General features: G+C 50.9%; 1 protein-coding gene across 3 annotated transcripts in view; it reads right to left on the bottom strand.

Moving 5' to 3' along the window:
* Positions 1-1,120: 1,120 nt before the first annotated feature.
* The window catches only part of PCGF3 (polycomb group ring finger 3), a 37,718-nt gene continuing 17,825 nt past the window's right edge, over positions 1,121-21,013 (bottom strand). For 2 of the 3 annotated variants that reach the window (XM_011936801.1, XM_011936802.1), the window contains 3 exons: positions 10,206-10,343; positions 6,457-6,537; positions 1,121-5,189 (listed from right to left, as the gene is read on the bottom strand). In XM_011936801.1, the coding sequence (XP_011792191.1) occupies positions 5,142-5,189; positions 6,457-6,537; positions 10,206-10,343 (267 nt within the window). In that variant the 3' untranslated portion in view covers positions 1,121-5,141. The remainder of the gene's footprint in view (positions 5,190-6,456; positions 6,538-10,205; positions 10,344-21,013) is intronic. The other variant, XM_011936803.1, reaches the window with a different exon arrangement.

Below are 21,013 nucleotides of genomic sequence, written 5' to 3' on the forward strand. Positions count from 1 at the left end.
GCTAATTTTTTGTGCTTTTTTGTATTTTTAATAGAGACGGGGTTTCACCGTGTTAGCCAGGATGGTCTCGATCTCCTGACCTCATGATCCGCCCGCCTTGGCCTCCCAAAGTGTTGGGATTTTTTTTTTTTTTTTAAATGAGATGGAGTCTTGCTCTGTAGCCCACGCTGGAGTGCAGTGGGGTGATCTGGGCTCACTTGCAACCTCTGCCTCCTGTGTTCCAGTGATTCTCCTGCCTCAGCCTCCAGAGTAGCTAGGGACTACAGGCTCCTGCCACCACGCCCGACTAATTTTTATTTTTAGTAGAGACAGGGTTTCACCATGTCAGCCAGGCTGGTTTCGAACTCCTGACCTCAGGTGATCAGACTGCCTTGGCCTCCCACAGTGCTGGGATTACAGGTGTGAGCCACTACGCCCAGCCTAAGTCAGTTAAGTCAGACTGAACCTATTTTTAAAGTTTACTGCTTTAGGTTGTGAGAATGTAATTTTGGCCATATTCTCCTTTCCTTCCATTTCTAGTTTTCTGTTTCAAAATTGTTGTATATTTCTTAACTTTTAAAAACTGAAGTTTTGGCCATAGTGATTTTGGGGAGGGGTGGCAAATTGTCGTAGGGAGACGGAACATTCATTTGTCAGTTGACACACCTATGGGAATCGGTAAGTTCTTTTTTAGCTGTATTTTCCTTGGCATAATCAGCTCCAAACTGCAGCAACCTTTCTGCAAGGAGACAAACTGAATGAGCTTTACAAAGTTTCTGGCCCAAACTCTGGTAGCAAATGCCGGACCAATTTAAATGAGGGTTGGCAACCAGGGTGACAATTTACAAATGCTGCCCGGAGCAAATCGGGAGGTTGGTTAACCCGGGAGTGGGGAGGGCTGGGGTGAGGAAGGGAGCTGTGGGCTGATGTGTGCTTGTGTGGACATACGTGCACGTATGTGCAGGCATGTAGTCTGAGTGCACACATATGTAGCATGCATGCGTGTGTGGCCAGTGTATGCGGCCAGGCTGCCTGAGTGGTCCATCCAATACCCACGGCATTGTTCATCCCATGAGCAAGTCATCTCTCATGCTCGTACAAATGATTTATGTAATACATTTCCAGCCAGAAACACTTTCACTTAAGCTTTTCTTTTGCTTTTATTACAAGCATATAATATTAATTGGCAAAACACTGAATACAAGCTTCACTATCATAAAATCAAAACATTTAAGCAATATTCCAAAAAAGATTTGACAAAAACTAGCCACCAAGAGTACAAAAATTACACACCAACACAAAGCATAAAAAATGTAAACTTTCAAATTAAACAGTCAAAAACACGTATCTGCGTGATCACCTACACACCTCGACTGCCTTCGTCTGCCGCACGCTGCTGGTAAAGGCTGGGTGGCTGCACCGTCGTCCCCTAACCCAACATTGCTTTCGTCTGGGAAAATGCATCTGATAGCCAATTAAGCCATGGGAGTGGACATTTACACGGAGGCTACGCACATCTCAGGGGACGCTCAAACTGCAGTTCGTTCCTCAGACGCACTATTGGGTGCGAAGGACACCTGGAGGGTGAGGGAGACCTCGGCGCGTTCCTGCGGGGCCTTCGCCCGCACCCTGTCCCCTGCCTGGCAGGGGACACAATATTTGTACAGATTATGGTATCATTTGAATGGTTTTCTAATCTACTTATCTCAATTTATTTATTTAAATGTCAAGGCAGAGAAAGATATTGATTATGTTAAGGTCACGTGATGTGGTGGCGCAGTAATGACTTCCTGAGGAAACAGAGAATTGGATGTTTTGTGATTTAGCTATGTGCACTAAACTTATTTTCCATGTTTTGAGAGCACATTAAACATTCACGTACAATGTGGGAACAGGCTGGCTCATACCCAGAACGTCCAACCCAATGCCACCCTTTGAATCACTGTGAATGCCGTTCTGTTGCCGTTCAGAGAAAACAAGCAAGCTGCAAAGCCCGGGGGTGCAGGCAGCTGCAGTGTTTGGGCCAGGGAAGCTCTGCTCTTGTGGTCTGAGGCCACGTGGCCCCGCCTCGGGGCGGCCTGGCCACAAGCACGTGGGGTCCAAGGCACCAGGACCAGGCAGGACCGAGGTGGCCCCACAGCATGGCCTGAGGCATCACTGGCTGACAGGCACTCACACACAACCCCAATAACAGCATTCTCACAATAATCACAATGAAAAAGGAAAACCAAAAGCTGAATGTATATATTTTGGAATTCCATCTATGTTCCCTTTCAATTTAGCAGAATGAATGCTACATTACATTTTAAACAGATGTCTAATAAATGTGTGTTGGAACCTATTGCACAAAAGCATAAAAAATGCTCTTCATCCACATAAAACAAAAACATACAAATTAAAAGCTACTACTCAAAGTAAAAAGAAGCTTGCAAAACATCTCACAATTTCATTTTATATGCCTGTAAATAAAGCTGGACCACTGAAACCAAACAATTGGATGGGAAAATATGATAGAAGGCTTAAAATAGAATAAATAATTTTATAAAGTTAAGTTTTCTTTTTTAACCCCCCAAATCTTAAATTCAATATTATATATTCTATTTGAATTTTCTATTTCCATGAAAACTGCATTGGTGAGACCGTATTCCGGGTAATTAGCCCCACTGCTGTTGAAAACGACGCATAAGGTGATTTAACAGCATTTGTTTTACCAGCATAAATAGTTGTGAAAACTTCTTCACAGTAACTCCATCTGTTTAAAAAAAAAAACTTAATAGAATCCAATCATTAACCGATCCTGGCTTTCATGCTGGAAAAAATGAAATTCAGCCTTTTTCTGTGAAATGAGAGCTTGAGAGAAAGGAAAGAAGGCCGCCCAGAGGCTCCACGGACGGCGGGGCCATTGCACTCCAGCCTCCAACGACTAAGGCTGCAAGGTCAGACAAGAGGCAGAGGCCCCAGGGCCGAGTCCTGTAGTGAAGACTGTCTGCACGATGAACTCCTAGAAAAATAGGGACTTCTGCTGCTGAGGTTTTGTCAGGTTAACGCGGTTACAAAAGCAGGGTCACCACCAGCTGGAGACATCAACACGGGCTCCACTCACCCGTCTCACTGTGTATTTAAATATATCAGCTTAGCACCATAGCAAAATCAAGTGATTTCAAAGATAGCTACAAAGTTACAAATATATATTATGACATTATTATAATGATATTCAGTTTAATCTGAACTGATTTAATTTTATTTTAATTTGGAGGCTTGTAACTGTTTAATCCTTTCTTATTCCGCCACACAGGAAAATGCCTAAGTTCTAATGTTACACTTAAAACTGCACTGTGATAACACACGGTTGTACAGAATGCTTCAGCAGTATGTATATTTTGAGGTAGACAGGTAATATTTATTCATACACAGCTACTCATAGACCCTTATACAGTGACTCTAGAAAATGATTTGGATGAACAGCAAGCTTAGGTAACTGAGTAACTCAAACCATTCTGGGAGTTGATGGGCTTAAAGAAAGAAGTGAATTTTGACCAATTCCTAACAAAGAACTTGCTTTTGTTTTAAAAGGCCTTACACTGACAATCACTCAGATGGAATTAATATGCATGTTTTCCTCAACCCTAAGATGAGGTCTCTTGAGCTGCTTTTTATCTAAAGGAAGCCGAAGAAAACAGTGAAATTCAAGAAAAAAATGTCCAAGGTGGGAAAGCCTGAGTGGTGGCCAGGGACCACCTGGGCTCCCAGGGAGCAGAGGGAGGAGGGATTCAGTTCCACAGGAAATAAATGGGAACAGCCTGGCGGAGAAGACAATGACAACTGCAGGACAACACCTCAGTCGCTCCAGAAAACAGCCCTTGCTCCTCCTTCTGGCCTTTCCACACTTCCAAGTTACTGTTTTAAAGGAAAAAAAAATGTGTGTGTGCTGGCAGTTTATTCTCTAATGTGACAAAAACATGACCATCCAGGAGGAGAGGGGCTGACACTGCAACCAACTGAGGCTCAAACACAGCTCCAGCTAAAATGCAGCATCTGCAGAGCGGGGGGGTCACCTTCCCTCCGAGCCCTTCAGCTGCTCACCCTGTCCCTGCAGCTCAGAAAAACGCCCTTCCAGTAATGGGCCGAGGACCACACGAGCTCCTCCCACCAGCAAAGGGGAAGGGGAGGCCTTGGACAGAGGGGGCAGTGAATGCGTCTGGGTATGAACCCGAAGCAACCACCAGCAAATCCTCCCCACGGACGCCAGGAGAGCTCTGATCCCAACCACCACCACCTCTCCCTTCAGCAAAAAACAGGGAAAGAAAACGTAGGAAACCAAATGGCGGCACTCAACAATTTGTGCCGTTTTTAATACAAGTGATTTTTAAAAATAAGAATTGTTCTGCAAACCAGCACTGAGCTGGTCACATGGCCTCTGGTCTACCTGCTGAGCGCATCAGAAACCGCAATGTGGAGTCTGGGGCCCCGTTTCCAGGGCTGGGTGTGTCGGCCCCAGGCGAGTGACAGTTCCGAGTGAGTCCAAGTGCCGACTTCACACAATGAAAGGCGAACCAGTCAGGGAGCTGCTGTCGTGTTTCATAAGGTGGGAAATTAAATACAATGGTTAAATCATAATGTTAATGGAAACCTCTTTTGATTTGCTTTTAAATTAATTTTTCATATAACTTCTAAATCTTCAAGAAGCTAAAGGCAACATAAATATTGTCATTCACCATGAAGACATTTTTTCAATAACTTAGGAAGGATTCAATAAAAGTCCAACTATTATTTGAGGCTTACCATGAAACCTAATTCATAAACTAAACTGAAGTGAATTCAGATTTTCAAGATCTGGAAAGCAAGCAGAGGGAGCTCATGTCAGAAGGTGACTCAAAACCGTGTTGCCTGCGAGAATCACTCTCGCCTGCGAGGCTGAAGCACGGGGTGGGGGGTTGGGAGAGGACGATCGGCCCTGGGAGACTGTGAATTGTTTTCATCCTCTGTAAACGTGGTGCTGGTAGTGTCTTGTTGAGTGTGAATTCTCTCTCATACAAAAGTTATAAATATTCTCTATTCAGAAGTCTGGTCCACATGACACCCAGAGGCAACGTTCTTAAGCGCGGTGGCCGGGAGCACCCAGGGGTGCAAGGGCCCAGTCTGCGGGTGCTGTGCGGCGCCATTCACAGCAAGTCCATCTTGGGTCTGTAGTGCAGCAGGAGTGGCGCCTTCTGGAAGACACAAGAACACAGCACCTGCTCAGCAGCGGTGGAGGCGAGGAGACAGACCTACTTCATCGGGAAGGGCGCTGAGGAATCGCGTCCCGTGAGACACAGTCCACACGGGGGGCTACAAAGAGACCCTTCTGTTCTGAGCAATGTCGAGATGCCAGTGGGGGAGACAGGCTGGGAAGACATGCGCCCTCTCCCCTGGCCCCAGGTGACCCAGTGACCACTATGCACATCGTGGTGGCTACCTTTACCTGATGTGGCCCTGGCCACCACTCCCCTGCCCCCTTCTCCCTCAAACCCTCTGGCCCAGCCCCAGGCCAGCCTTGGCTCCTTACCCCCTCTCCCCAGGCAGCAGCACCAGCTGAGGTGGGAGAATTCCACCATTGGTTTCCTGCTTCAGAGGGGCCCAAAGGCCCCAGGGGACCCTCTGCTCATGGCACTCATGGCCTCAGCAGTTTCCCACTGGGGCCTGTGCCCCTCGGAGCTCAGCTGGCACCTTCCAAGCTGGCTCGGGGGTTGATGATTTCAGAAAGACCAGAACTGTGTTTCATAACCATCTCTGTGGCTGACTCATCACTTTTTTTTTTTTTTGATACGGAGTCTCAATCGGTCACCCAGGCTGGAGTGCAGTGGCATGATCTCAGCTCACTGCAAGGCGTGCAAGCTCCGCCTATCAGGTTCATACCATTCTCCTGCCTCAGCCTCCTGAGTAGCTGGGACTACAGGCGCCTGCCACCACGCCCAGCTAATTTTTTTGTATTTTTAGTAGAGATGGGATTTCACAGTGTTAGCCAGGATGGTCTCAGTCTCCTGACCTTGTGATCTGCCCACCTCGGCCTCCCAAAGTGCTGGGATTACAGGCGTGAGCCACTGTGCCTGGCCAGAGTCATCACTTTTAAGCTTTTAGATAAGAGATGCGGGGCCAGGCGCGGTGCCTCACGCCTGTAATCCCAGCACTTTGGGAGGCTGAGGCAGGCGGATCACGAGGTCAGGAGATCGAGACCATGGTGAAACCTCATCTCTACTAAAAAATACACAAAATTAGCCAGGTGCAGTGGCAGGCACCTATAGTCCCAGCTACTGGGGAGGCTGAGGCAGGAGAATGGTGTGAACCTGGGAGGTGGAGCTTGCAGTGAACCGAGATCGTGCCACAGCACTCCAGCCTGGGTGACAGAGCAAGGCTCTGTCTCCAAAAAAAAAAAAAGGGATGCACAGCAAAGTCACTGCCATTCAGAGTAGACTCTGAAAATCAAATCACATGTCTCACCTTGAATCTCCACCTCGTGACAACAACGAACTTGAGCGTGTGGTCCTTGCCCAGGATCTCCTCGTTGCATAAAATGTCCAGCTGGGGGAGAAGCAGGTTTGTTTAGCAGCGGGGAGGTGCTCAATCTATGCTGACATGGCCCCCTCGATGCTGGTGTGAAATCTGCAGCCCTTCCCCAATCATGCAAGAATGTGCCTAGAGATGGGGGTGGTGGTTCACGTATTCCTCCATCCCTACCTCACAGCCTAGACACGGGGTGTGGTTCACATATTCCTTCATTCCTACCTCACAGCCTAGAGACGGGGTGTGGTTCATGTATTCCTCCATTCCTACCTCAGAGCCTAGAGACAGGGTGTGGTTCATGTATTCCTCTGTCCCTACCTCACAGCTAAACGGAAATCCAGTGCAACATATAAGCTATGACAGGGCAGGCCTGTGCCAGTTAGGGGGATGACATTTCTGCAGGGGGTGCAGGCACAGGCGGTCATGGGCTCCCATTCTGCCCCCACCTGGCCTGCAGCTGCCCTGTACCCTTTTTCTCTTGACGCCCAGGCCCCATCACACCCCGTCTACCACACCTGCTGTACTGAGAAATGGGAAGAGGTGGTTTGCAGCCCCATGAGCAGCCCGGACAGCTCCGGAATCCGGCACCCTGGTTCCCCAGGTGGCACAGGCACCTGAGAGGCCCACAGGGCTGATGTGTTTCCCTCCCCATACCACCCAGGCCCGGTCCACACCAGCCCCCTCCCACGGCTGCAGCCTCCAGGCCTTACCTTGGGTCCAGGCTGTCCCTCCCTCTCACCACAGTGCAAAAAAGGCACTGGGCTCCCCAGTCTTTTAAAAAAATTAAACAGACTTTTTAAACAACAATTTAAGGTTCACAGCAAAATTGAGAGGAAGGTACAGGGAGTTCCCGTCCCCCTTGGCCACCCCCCCAACGAACACCCTGCATGGTGGCACATTAGTCACCACCCAGGAACCTGCACTGACGTCACCTCCAGAGTCCAGAGCTGATGTCAGGTTGCCCTGGTGGCAAAGCCACAGGTGGACAAACAGCAGGATCGCTGCCCAGGAGCCCTGTGCCCGCCCGCTCCTACCACCCTCCCCAAGCCCCTGCAGCCTCCAGATGGTTCTGCCTTTTCCAGTGCGCCATGCTGCAGAGCTGGAGTTGCACAGCCAGCCGCCTTTTCAGAGGGGCTTCTCTACTTAGTAACAGACACTTGATTTTTCTCCCCTGTGCCTGCTCCTGGCCTGACTGCTCGTTTCTTTTCAGTGGTGGATAATATTCCAGTATGGACGCACAACAGTTTATTTACCCACTCATCTACTGAAGGCCATCTTAGTCGCTTCCAAGTTTTGGTAATTACGAAGAAAGCTGCTATCAACATCCGGGTGCAGTTTTTTGTGTGGGCAGGAGATTTCGTTTAAACAACAGGGGGCATGGCTGCTGGATGGTTTGCCAAGAGTGTGTTTCGTGTTGTCAGCAGCCGCCAAGCTGTTCTCCACAGGGGTTGGAGGTTCTGCTTCCCACAGGAATGAACCTGCGTTGCCCGCATCTCCGGAGTGTGTTGTCAGTGCTTGGAATTATGGCAGTTCTACGAGCTGCGCGTGGTGCCACATGGTTTCACTTGCGTTTCCCTGATGATGTAGATAGTTCTTCAGATTCCTTCCTGGGGAAGACGTGAAGCAGCCCCATCTGTCTGAGTGGCTGGATTGGGGGGGGCTGAGAGGCACGGTCACCACAGCAACAGCGAAAACCTCACACTCTTCCCTGGAGGAACCAGCCCTGCACTGGGAAATGGCCGACCTCTTCCCCACCCTCTGCAGCCCCACTGCCCCTGTGGCTTCCCGCTCCACCTCCACATGAAGATTCAAGGACTTCCTTGGCCTGCTCCGTCCCTAGCTACCATCCATCTTTTCTGTTTCGCTACACAGAAAAGCAAACAAAACAATAGAAACTTAGCAAAAAGACTTTCCCCATTTCCTCCTCTCCCTTCCCCCAATGTCCTGACTTTTCTCCATGGGCTCCAGGCAGCCCGTGCTCACTGAGTCTCCCCAACCCCAGTGTGCTGTCTGTATCCCCAGCCAACCTGTGGGACACTCAAGGCTGGCACTGGCCCCCCACGATCTGACACAGCCTCTGCTCTGTGTCACCACAGCAGAGCTACGCCTGTTCCGAGACGCCACCCCACCCCCCGCCAACCGAGCAGCCGCAGGCCTGCAGTCATTCCTGACCCCTTCCTTTTCTCTGCATCGTCACCCAAATACATCAGCAACTTATTGTGGCTTTCTCTGAATTAGTCTCCCACGGCTGCTGTGGAAATTAGCACAATGAGGGTGGTGGCTTCAAACAATAGAAATGTACTCAGTTCCAGAGTCCGTAAGAGTCACGCTCCCTCTGCAGGCTCCCAGGGAGAAGCACAGTCCATTCCGTATTGCTGCCACAGCACGCCACACACTGGGTGATTTATGAAGAACCCAGTTCTTCATAACCCAGAACTTCGGCACAGTTCTGGGAGCTGTGGCATTCAAGGTCACCACATTGCCACCTGTGAAGGCCTTGTGCTGCGTCCGCACGTTAGGGAAGAGGAGGGAGAACCCATGCTGGCCAGTCCTTTCACAGCAGCATCGATCCGTGCATGGGGCAGGGCCCTCAGCCTGAGTGCCTCCCCCAGGCCCTAACTCCCCGCACTGCCCCGCTGGGGATGGAATTTCCAACATATGAATCTGGGGGATGCCTTCGGACCACAGCAGGGGAGCCTGCCCTGGCTTCCAGCTGCTGGTGGCCCAGGCTCTCCCTGGCTTGCCTCAAGGTTGCCTCCCTCCAGCCTCCAATCCGTCCTCCGCTCTGTCCTCACCAGGGCCTCCTGTCTCATCTTGAGTCTTCCTCTGCCTCACTTGTCATGGGATTTAGGCTCCACCCAGATATTCCAGGATTATTTCATCTCAAAATCCTTCACTCAATTATATCTACAAAGATCTTTTTCCAAATAAGGTCCCATTTGTAGGCTCTGGGGGTGAGGACATGGCTTATCTTCTGGGGCCACCGCTGAGCCCACTGCTGCTCCAGAGAGCATCTCAAGTCTGTCCACTTCTCCACCCTGACTGCCCCCACCACAGTCCTCCTCTTCTGCGACTCTTGGTGCTGGCCTCTCCTGTGTCCATTTCTGCACAGCCTGAGCAATTTTCAAAAACGACACCTCAGACCCATGCTCCTGCCCACAGCCGCCAGTGCCTTCTCTCTCCACGCAGAGCTGGACCCTGCTGGCGCCTGCATCTCCATGGTGTCACCGCCTTGGGGGCTCACAGGGACCCACATTGGCATGTTTGTGATGCACCCGCTGCCAAGGCCACCTCACGCCAGTATTCCTTCATCTCCTTACGCACCACAGCCTGGAAGGGTCCTCCCTCTCTCCATCCGCCCATGTCTCCCCTTGTGAAATTAAAGCACAGAATTTCTCGTTGCGAGGAAAACCTTTACCCTATTTTAAAACAATCTCATCATCCCCGCCCTAGTTCTCTCTTCCACTCACAGTGGCGTTCCACGTTCCCTGTCTCTGGGCATCCTACAACCCTCAGGGCCATCTCCTATCCCGCTCCCTGGTGGAGCAGGGAAAACTGATTTTTTTCTGGTTAAAATCTCCAAAGTTGTTAAAAACAAAACGAAACTAAGCAAAGAATCTTAGAAGTGTCACTTTTACAAATAAGAGAGGACTTGTTATGGTTTCTACTTAGGGACCAACTGTTACCTCGTTAAAGGACGAAAGGTTGAGTTTTTTGGCGATGAACTTCTTTAGATGCAAGACGGTCGCCTGGGCGGAGCAGCGGATCCACTTCCGCTTCAGTCCCCGCAGTTTGCTGCTGTTACACTCCAGGCAGATGCTCACCTGCAGGAAAGGACGCTGGTGAGAACACAGCAGAAGGGCTCCCCCGGACGGTTCTGGAGGCTTCTTTAGACATATTTCACTAATTCCTCAATCTAGGACTGCTGACCTTTTTGAGATCAGACATCTGCTTTGACTTCAACAGTGCAGAAAAATAATCTTACATACCTTATCTGAAAACCTGTTTATCATCTGCTTGCCATTTTGTGAACTATAACCTCACCCCGTTAATTCTGTGTATTAACATAATATTTGAGAGTTAATTCCAGAGTTATTTATCCATCGCAGGCACTGAGTTCTTGGTCTCCAGCTAAGTCTGTCCGGACAAACACGGGGCAGAGAGGAGTGGGTGGCTCTGTGTCTGTGAATGCACTCGGGGAGACAGCAGCGACTGCAGGAAGACAGTAGGGAGAAGGCTTGAGCAGAGCCTCGGGCGGAAGGTCACAGCTGCCGTCCAGGTGACCAGCCGCTTGGCAGGAGACCCGCAGGATAAAAAGTGACTGAAGGGGATTGTGGAGTCCCAGCAGCCACAGGCTCCCAGTGGGTGCAAAAAGGAATCTGCCCAGGACGAGGCTCAGGACGAGTCTTCACCTGAGGGCCTGGCTGCTCAGCCCCCAAGATATGCCTGACAAGGAAGGGCGACGCTCACGGCAAATGCTTCTAGAGGTGGAGCTGCAGCAAACGGCACAGTTAGGCCCTAAAAATGCAGTGGAAGGATGATCAGGGGGTTAACTGAAATATGTATGTCTAAAATTACAAAAGATACAAAAGGGAGGACACCAGGGGTACAGACAGGCAGGTGTTGAAGGTAATCAGACACAATTTCTAAAAATAAAAACACTGACAGAAACTAACATCTCAGTGGATGGCTGAACCACAAATTCATCTCAGCTGAGGACAGATTAATGTCCTAAAAAAAAAAAAATCACTGGAGGAAGTTACCCATAAGGAGTAGAGACAAACACACCAATTAAAACAATAAAAGGAAGGCTAAGAGAAAGGGGGGAAGACGGGAGCCCCAGAAGAAAGAACAGAAAGGAAAGGAAGTGTTAAGAAACAGTGACTAAGGATTTCCTACAACAGTGAAGGGCAGATCCTCAGATTCAGGAAGCAAAATAATCCAAAATAAAAGAAATAAAAAGAAATAACACACCCCAACATGGTGCAGTGACTGAGCACAGCCCATGGCCACAGGCCCCCGCAAGAGCCACTAAGGAGAGAAGTGGATTCCGTGCAAAGAGCAAGACAGAGATCCTTGCTCCAGGGTGAGGATGGAGTGAGGGGCTGCCTGCAAGCATCACGGGAGAGGGGCAGCACGGGGAGAAAGACCCGGAGTCCAGAGGGAGAACACGGCAGAGGAGCCGCACGGGGAGAAAGACCCGGAGTCCGGAGGCAGAGGAACTCGGAGGCAGAGGAACTCGGGAGAGGAAGAACTTGGGAGAGGGGCAGCGAGGGGGAGAGAGACCTGGAGTTTGGCCGAAGAAGTGAGAAGCGGGAGAAAGGGCGTACCCAGTGAGAGCGGCGGTAGGGGTGCTTGTGTGGGGAGGGGCACAGACAGTAACTTGGGACTTGTTTTTTTTTATTTAGATGGAGTCTCCCTCTGTCGCCAGGCTGGAGTGCAGTGACTCGATCTCAGCTCACTGCAACCTCTGCCTCCTGGGTTCAAGCGATTCTCCTGCCTCAGCCTCCCATAGCTGGGACTACAGGTGCCCGCCACCACGCCCGGCTAATTTTTTGTATTTTAGTAGAGACGGGGTTTCACCATGTTGGCCTGGATGGTCTCGATCTCCTGACCTCGTGATCTGCCCACCTCGGCCTCCCAAAGTGCTGGGATTACAGATGTGAGCCACCGCACCCGGCCCACTTTGGGCTTTTAAAAATGTAAATAGTTTATAAACATTTTGTAACCAATAGTAAAACAGAAGTAGAGCTTATACTTTGCAAACTAGGGGAAGAAAGAAAGAGATTAAAGTTAGTAATTCACTTGACAACAGGGAAGAAGAAAGCACAGGAAAAAACTGACGAAAAGAGCAAATAAAAAAATAAAGCAGGAACCAACTCAGATCCTCCACAGAAAATCGTGGAATGTGTAAGGTAACGTGCCAGCTAAAAAAGTTTCTGATTTTTAAAAAAAACTAACTCTATGTTGTAAACAGTGTCACATTTAAGACACTTTAAGAACAGAAATACCACACAAGTATTAACCAACAGAAAGCTGGCATAGCTAGATTAGTATTAGTCAAGCAGACTTTAAGAAACACAGCTTAATGAGGAAGAAGCCCCCTAAAGACAAGAAACATTTCTATACAGGAACATAGCTGGTGACAAAAGCGCGCCAACAGAATGGCCATGCTGGGCTTCTCGTCTCTGTAAGCAGCGGACGTGCCCTGCCCTCGATAGGCAGCCGCCGTCTCAGGCTCAGGGAACAGGCGTGCCAGGCACACACGCACAAGTCTGAGGCAGCAGGGTCTGCAGTGTGTGGGGCCCGCAGGGCAGCAGGAAGGGGTTGCACCGATGAATGCCGGCCTGCATGCACCTGAGGGAAAACGCAGACACATACAGGCGGGGGCGGGGGCGGGGGTTGGGGGGGATTGTGGAAGGAAAACAAGAAAATGTTTCTATTTGCTCAGATTTGCATACATACAGGAGGTAATCACACAGTGGTTCTCTATAGCTCACTACAGACAGTGACAGAGATGAGAACAAAATGAAACCGTTTCTATAATATTAATCTTAGGACTAAACCAACGTATTTCCTATTTAAATACACTTTAAGTTACAAGCACACTTCTAATTTTTAGACTTTATTATGGCACAGTTTACACCCCTCTTTTATGTATATAATGCAATAATTTTCCGTAAATTCACAGACTTTCTCGATGATCGCCATGGCGGTCTGGGATGGTTTCCATCCCCTCAGAACCCCCGTTAGGCCCCTCTGCGGTTTGACGCTGCTGGGGGAGTGGGGTGGGGAGTGAGTGTTTAATGGGGGCAGAGCTTCAGTTTGGGAAGATAAAAAGGCTCTGGAGATGATGGTGGTGGCAGCTGTACAACATTGGGTTTGTACCCAAGGCCACTGAACCACACACCTGAAAATGGTTAAAATGGCATATTTTATGTGCATTTAACACAATTTAGAAAGCTGGTTAAAAAAAAAAGTGAAAATTTAAAAATTATTTTAATAAGAACCAAATTATGCAGCTGGAAAGTAAAGGAATGTTCAACTCTAGAGTTTAGAAAACAGCCAGGTGCAGTGGCTCACACCTGTAATCCCAGCACCTTGGGAGGCTGAGGCGGCTGGATCATTTGAGGTCAGGACTTCAAGACCAGCCAGGCCAACATAGTGAAATCCCGTCCGTAATAAAAATACAAAAATTAGCCGGGCATGGTGGCGTGTAATCCCAGCTACTCAGGAGGCGGAGGTGGGAGACTCACTTGAACCAGGGAGGCAGAGGTTGCAGTGAGCCGAGATTCCGCCCCCACACTCCATCCTGGAATACAGAGTAAGACTCCGTCTCAAAAAAAGCCCCCAAAAAACAAAAAAAAAACAAAGGCTGGGTGTGGTGGCTCACGCCTGTAATCCCAGCATTTTGAGAGGCCAAGGCAGGTGGATCACCTGAGGTTGGGAGTTCAAGACCAGCCTGATCAACACGGAGAAACCCTGTCTCTACTAAAAATACAAAAAATTAGCCGGATGTGGTGGCGTGCGCCTGTAATCCCAGCTATTCTGGAAGGCTGAGACAGGAAAATAGCTTGAACCCCGCAGGCGGAGGTTGCAGTGAGCCGAGATCGTGCCTTGCACTCCAGCCTGGGCAACAAAGAAAAAAAACGGACAATTCTAAAGAAGAAAAATGAGGTGGACCTACTCTCCCAGAAGACCACAGCTTAATGGTAAAATAAATCATTGCAATTCAGTTAAGTTCCTTGTTGTTTTCGCACAACAGGAGACAAGAGACCAGCGGAACAGAGCAGAGAGCCCGGGGGGACCTGACAGTGTGGAAACCTGGCAAAGTTGAACCCACTTTGTCCATTCTACACACAAGGTCAACTGCAGGGGCTTACAACCCAACTGGAAAAAGCAAACCTTTCAAATATGTTACAAGACAATGTAGAAGAATGTATTTATGACCTTAGAATGGGGACACATTTTTAAGATACAAAAGAAAATACCGAGAAATTTAATTATGTCAAATTTTAAAACTGTGGATGATGGTAGGTTGAAGAAAGCCAACAGCCACAGAAGGAAAGACGGTCCCTGCAGTGAGTGCGGTGGGGAGGTAAGACGCAGCCCTGCAGCTCACGCGAGGAAAAGTCAGGCTGCCCAGGACAGAGACGGGCAAAGAACAAGTAAGCAACTCCCACGCAGAGGAGCCCAGAGACGTGCGATGAGCTGCTGGACACCCCACACACAGGAGACTGGAATCAGAAATAACACAGATACCGTGGAACACAGCTGCCCAGGGGGACAGGTGCAATGTCTTAGAAGAGTGATGGGCCGGTCACCACCTGAAAGTCTCCAATATTAGAACAGATGGGAAATTAAGTGTAAAAACGTCATAGCGTACCAACACATGCCACGCACACACTGTGCACACACCGCGTGCTCTGCGACACTACGCGGCCCTGTGTGCACACGGCAGTCACCATCAAGCGGTTACATTACACACCTCGAAATGCAACTTTGATTGTAAAGAGGGCACTACAGAAGGACCTGTCGCTTTCTATGCCTACCCATCAGCCTGCTCGGGAACACTGAGCTCCTTATCCACCTGGAAATGAAAGAGCCTGGCATCTGCATCTGGGTCACCAGCGAGTTCTACAGGCTCCCTCCCTTTTTTTGTGGGGGAGGACAGTCTTGCTCTGTCGCCCAGACTGGGGTGCAGTGGCGCGATCTCGGCTCACTGCAAGCTCCACCTCCCGGGTTTACGCCATTCTCCTGCCTCAGCCTCCCAAGTAGCTGGGACTACAGGCGCCCGCCACCTCGCCCTGCTAATTTTTTTTTTTTGTATTTTTAGTGGAGACGGGGCTTCACCACGTTAGCCAGGATGGTCTCGATCTCCTGACCTTGTGATCTGCCTGCCTCGGCCTCCCAAAGTGCTGGGATTACAGACTTGAGCCACCGCGCCCGGCCGCTCCCTCCCTTTTAAATATGCCCCAAACCCGGTGCTGCACACGCATCGCCACCTGCCTGGGCCTCCGGCTCCGACACCTGCCTGGTCTCCGCATGGCCATCCTGGCCACGCAGGCCCCTTACTGCAGAGCAGCTGGCTTTATCTGGGAATAAAGTCACGCCAGGCTGCATCCCACAGTACACCCTGACCTCACATTCCATCTGCCTCATCTCCCTCCTCTGAGTGAACAGCAAGTTCTCACCATGCGCCCCCAAGGTCCCCAACCTCACCTCCAGCCTTGGCTCATTCACTCTGCCCCGAACTCACTGCCCATGGCACGTGGGGCAGCTTGGCACCAGTTCCCAGCTCACTACCCCCTGCCTCACCTCTGCAGTCCAGGAGAGGCTCTTTCCACCCTCTGCCCCTTCCACGTCCAGGGGGTCTGGCTTGGATGCATGGGCTCTCTGCTCCCCACCAGCCAACCCTCACTACGCCAGCTGGGAGGTCCCTGCAGGCAGAGCCCACTTCCAGCAGCCGTGCAGCAGGAACAGGTGTCCAGCTCTCGGGTGTGAAGTCCCAGGAGCCCAAGGGTGCGGACAGGAGCCGGCAGGCCAGGAAGGCAGAACTCGGAGGAGTGAAAACCAACCACATTTCCAACTCCACACACAGGAGCCACTGGAGCCTCTAGAGGGCGGGAGGGGCCCCACACCAGGCCCCCCGGCCTGTTCAGGGTATAGGAGCCATTTCCTGTTTCTGGTGCTGGGACACCATATCCACCAAGGAACAGGCCCAGTAAGGATTTCCAGCTCCATACGAGTGAAGACGAGCACAGACCACACCAGCTCTGCAGCCCCACTGGGGTCTGTGGGTGCCAGGACTACCAAAGACAGACGCAACTCCTCCCAGGACTCAGAAGGCCCCTGAAGTCCACTAGGCAGCTGCTCGCTCCAAGGGAAGCTGAATGTAGGGTTCGTAGGAGGTCAGAGTCTCACTCTTGTTGCCCAGGCTGGAGTGCAGTGCCTTGATCTCAGCTCACTGCAACCTCTGCCTCTCAGGTTCAAGAGATTCTACTGCCTCAGCCTCCCAAGTAGCTGGGAATACAGGCGCCCATCACCACACCTGGCTAATTTTCTGTATTTTAGTAGAGACGGGGTTTCACTTTGTTGCCCAGGCTGGTCTCAAACTCCTGAGCTTAGGCAACCTGCCTGCCTCAGCCTCCCAAAGTACTGGGATTACAGGCATGAGCCACCGCACCTGGCTCAGAGTGTTCTTTTTTTTTTCTTTTTTTTGAGATGGAGTCTCGCTCTGTCGCCCAGGCTGAAGTACAGTGGCACAATCTCGGCTCACTGCAAGCCCTGCCTCCCGGGTTCACGCCATTTCCTGCCTCAGCCTCCGAGTACAGGTGCCCGCCACCTCGCCTGGCTAATTTTTTGTATTTTTAGTAGAGACGGGGTTTCACCGTGTTAGCCAGGATGGTCTCGATCTCCTGACCTCGTGATCCACCCACCTCAGCCTCCCAAAGTGCTGGGATTACAGGCTTGAGCCACCGCGCCCGGCCAAGAGTCTTCTTAAACATTAAGTTCTAGGCTGGGTATGGTGGCTCACACCTGTGGTCCCTACTCGGGAGGCTGAGGTGGGAGAATCGCTTGAGCCCAGGAGGTCGAGGCTGCAGGGAGCTGAGATTGCGCTACTATACTCCAGCCTAGTCAAGAAAGTGAGATCCTGTCTCAGAAAAATAAAAAAAAAACTTTAAAGTTCTGTTCTAATTTCCTCACCATTTGCTCTGGGGCTTCTCAGCTGTGGGAGAGAAGCTGCCCACGCCCTCTCCTGGGCCACCTGGCAGCTCAGGTGTGTGAGCCATCAGGGCCCAGAGGGGCCTCCAGTGAGGGCTGGGATCTGTCTCCCACTATCCAGGTGACTGAGCTAATCACAAACACCAACCTTTGTGGTTCAACAGAGGACAAAGCCTACTGAAGTGAGAGAAAAGAGTTTCATCAGGGACATGTTCAGAAGAGCCCCAGAAAGACGGGCACCAGGAGGGGACTGGCAATCCAGTCTCTGAAAACGAAGATGGGTGGGGGCCGAGCGTCTGGATCAGACAGAGGCTGAAGGGGGTGGGAATCTCTGGGGTAGGGCTGACGGCGTCACGGCCACGTGCCGGCCCCTCCTGTCTGCCCAGCCTCCGTCTGGTGGGAAGACCCCTGGGGGCCGGGAACCGGAGGAGGAGGCTGCATGCACAGGGGTCGAAGTCCATGTAGAGCCCCTGAACCCCCAAGACTGCACCACACCCCACCCCCAAGTCCTGGTGGACACTCCGGACCCCAGCTCAGGGCAGCAGGCCCGCCCCCCACCTCACTCCTTATCCACAAACCCCACCCTTGGCTGCCCGGTCCCCGGAGGCCTCAGGATGCCCATGCAAAGCCAGGCTCTGGAAGCGGTGGCTGTGGGGGAAGGAGCAGAACAGCTGCAGGCCGCGCATCCATGAAACCCGCCGGCTGCTCCCAAAGAAGTCAGGCTCCAGAAAGGAGAGTTCTGGAATTAAACAGACCGATGGCTTACGCTTAAAAACAGATGAGAGCGAAGAACAGCTGTGAAGCAAATGAGTCACCTGAGGCTTCCGGCGGTGAAAGGAATGGGGTCACACAGAGAAGGTGGCAGATACAGGGACTGCAGGAGGCAGAACTGAGAGGAGAAAGAACGACCAGGGACCTCAGGAGGGAACAGCAAGGGCAGTGGAAGAGGCGGCTTCCACTCATTTCCGAACTCCCAAGGTCAAGTGTGGGAAGCGCCATTCACCTGCGCAGGGGGAGCGTCTTCCAGGAGGATCCCCGTCCCCTCCCTCGTCAAACAGAAAGAACGGCCTCGTCAGGTATTTTGGTTTCGAAGGTGTCGTGAGTCAAGAAATCCGACAGGCTTTTACGTTGCTCAGCGATGACTAAACTTGCCTCCCTCAGGAAGATTCGGAGGAGCCACCGGTCCCAGGAGGCCTGTGCCTTGAGGCTGAGTGCCCACCAGCGGTGGGTGGGGGAGAGGGGGCCTGTGCCCGTTCGATGATGGAGAAGAGGTCGGCTGTGAAGCCAGCATGGCCGGCTGATGCCACTCTGAGCCTCGGCTGCTCCGAGTTGGCTGCTGAACAAACCTAGAGCTGGAGCCCAGCCAGCGGTCGGAGGGGCCAGAGCCTCTAGGCACAGGCACAGCATCCACACCCTCATGCCCTTCGGAGGGGCCACCAGGGGACGGCACAAGGCTGGGAGCAGAGACATGGGCCTGGGCCTGGGTGGCAGGTGCTTCCCTCATCTGTGTGTGTGTGTGTGTGTTTTTAATGCTTAGTATGAAAAGTACATACATTTAATCAGGTCATCCAAATGACTGAGAAGGGTTTAAGAGTTAAGAGAAGAAACGACTGTCGCTGGTGTGAGGTGGACAACACAGAGCCCGTGACTGGGAGGAGCTTAGGGGCCACTGCGCTGGGCTCGGAAGTGACATGAGGATGTGGCAAAGCACAAATCCAAACACAGCAGGAGGACACCAGAAACGCCCAGAAAACCCACACAACCTCTGGTTAAGTCTAAGTAACTATAATGTCGCATCAAAACTTCAGTAAGATAAAGAAGCGATTCCTAGAATAGTGTGAAATAAAATTTTAAAATTACCAAAAACAATCTGGAACAAACCCTCAGATGACTTCCAAGTTTTGGAAGACGGGGATCAGGAACTCATCACAAAGTTACAGACGCAGATAATCCCACAAACGGACATGGAATCCAAGTTTAAGAGCAGTCACAAGAAGGACAGAAAGAGAATGCAAAATTTCCAAACCATTAGAGCAGAGAAAGAAGACAATAAAACCTGATCCAGGCCCTCTAAGGGTAGAGGGGAAGAAGATGTGTTTTCTCACAACAAAGACAACGGGTTAAACTCCCCTATCAAAGATAACCTGAGATGGGTGTAAAAAAGCAAAGCAAAAGCCTCTGTAACACGCCTGAGACAAGTGACAGGGAGGGTGGAGGCAAAGCCCAACAGTGACAGTAGCGACCTCAGTACAAGAGAAACGGGGGTTAGAGCAAAAACACACTGAACAGGAAAAAAAGAAAAAAAGAATCCACACTGGCAAAAGGTGCAAGTCATCAAAACTATGTAAGAACCATCAGCCTGCACACCCAGCAGCATGGCTCCAAAGCATCACTGCGAGGCTACAGAGCAACAGAGAAAACAGGAATCTAAAGGGGTGCGGCAACAAGAAAAACCACCGAACTTGAAGGTCGGAGTTAACAATCTCCCAGGATGCCTGCTTGCTTCTCATTCATTCAACTGAACACCTCAAGGTGCCTCACAAGTAGGAAATCATTTAATCTTCCTAAAAACCTCGAGGCAATCTCATCACCGCCTCACACCACAGACAGAGAAACGGAGGCAGAGGTAGGTCACTTGTGAAGGCCAGAGCAGGACGTGGACAACTGGCCCCTGGGGTCTGCTTGTTCACCCACCACACCAACCAGCAAACTCAGCCAGAGGAAATCACCCCCAGGTCCCCCGGAAAATCTGCACCCAAGTGAACAAGAAAGAAGATCTCAATCCCCCAAGGCGGAGAGGTCCGTGTAGACAACACTCCCTGACCGCTCGGGAAGGAGACCAGAAAGGAGAGTGGATGGAACCCAAAAAGGCCATGTTACTTGAATATTTCAGAACAAATTTCTCCATTAAAAAGGAACTCTGATGAAATTATAGCTTCTTTAGAAATGAATGCCAGTGAAAATATTACTCATAAAAGTCTGCAGGGAGAAGCCAGGAGCACACAGGAAACACAGAGCCAGAAATGCACTTACAGAAAGACTGGGCAGGCATGCGGGCTCATGCCTGGAATCCGGGCACTTTGGGAGACTAAGGCAGGCGGACTGCTCGAGCCCAGGAGTTCAGACCGGCCTAGGCAACACAGCAGGACTCCATCGCTACAAAAAATTTAAAAAGTTAACCGGTGTGGTGTGCCAACAGTGTCTGCTACTCTGGAGGCTTGGGCAGGAGCCCAGGAGGTGGAGGGTGCAGGGAGCTGTGATTGTACCACTGCACTCTAGGCTGGATAAGAGAGCCCGATCCTGTCTCAAAGAACAACAAAAGACTTTTTTTTGAGATGGAGTCTCGCTCTGTCGCCCAGGCTGGAGTGCAGTGGGGCGATCACTGCTCACTGCATGCTCCGCCTCCCGGGTTCACGTCATTCTCCTGCCTCAGCTTCCCGAGTAGCTGGGACTACAGGCGTAAGACACTGTGCCCGGCCATGTTTTTTGTATTTTTAGTAGAGACGGGATTTCATCATGTTAAACAGGATATCTTGATCTCCTAACCTCGTGGTCTGCCTGCCTCAGCCTCCTAAAGTGCTGGGATTACAGGCGTGAGCCACCGCGCCTGGCCAACAAAAGACTTTTAACTCAAGATGTCAGAAAATAAAAAATGTTTTAAGAAAATTCAGCAAGGCTGGGCATGGGGGCTCACGCCTGTAATCCCAGCACTTTGGGAGGCCGAGGTGGGCGGATCACGAGGTCAGGAGTTCAAGACCAGCCTGGCCAA

This window comes from Colobus angolensis, unplaced genomic scaffold (assembly GCF_000951035.1).
Source record: "Colobus angolensis palliatus isolate OR3802 unplaced genomic scaffold, Cang.pa_1.0 Scaffold157, whole genome shotgun sequence".
Taxonomy (NCBI): Eukaryota; Metazoa; Chordata; class Mammalia; order Primates; family Cercopithecidae; genus Colobus; species Colobus angolensis.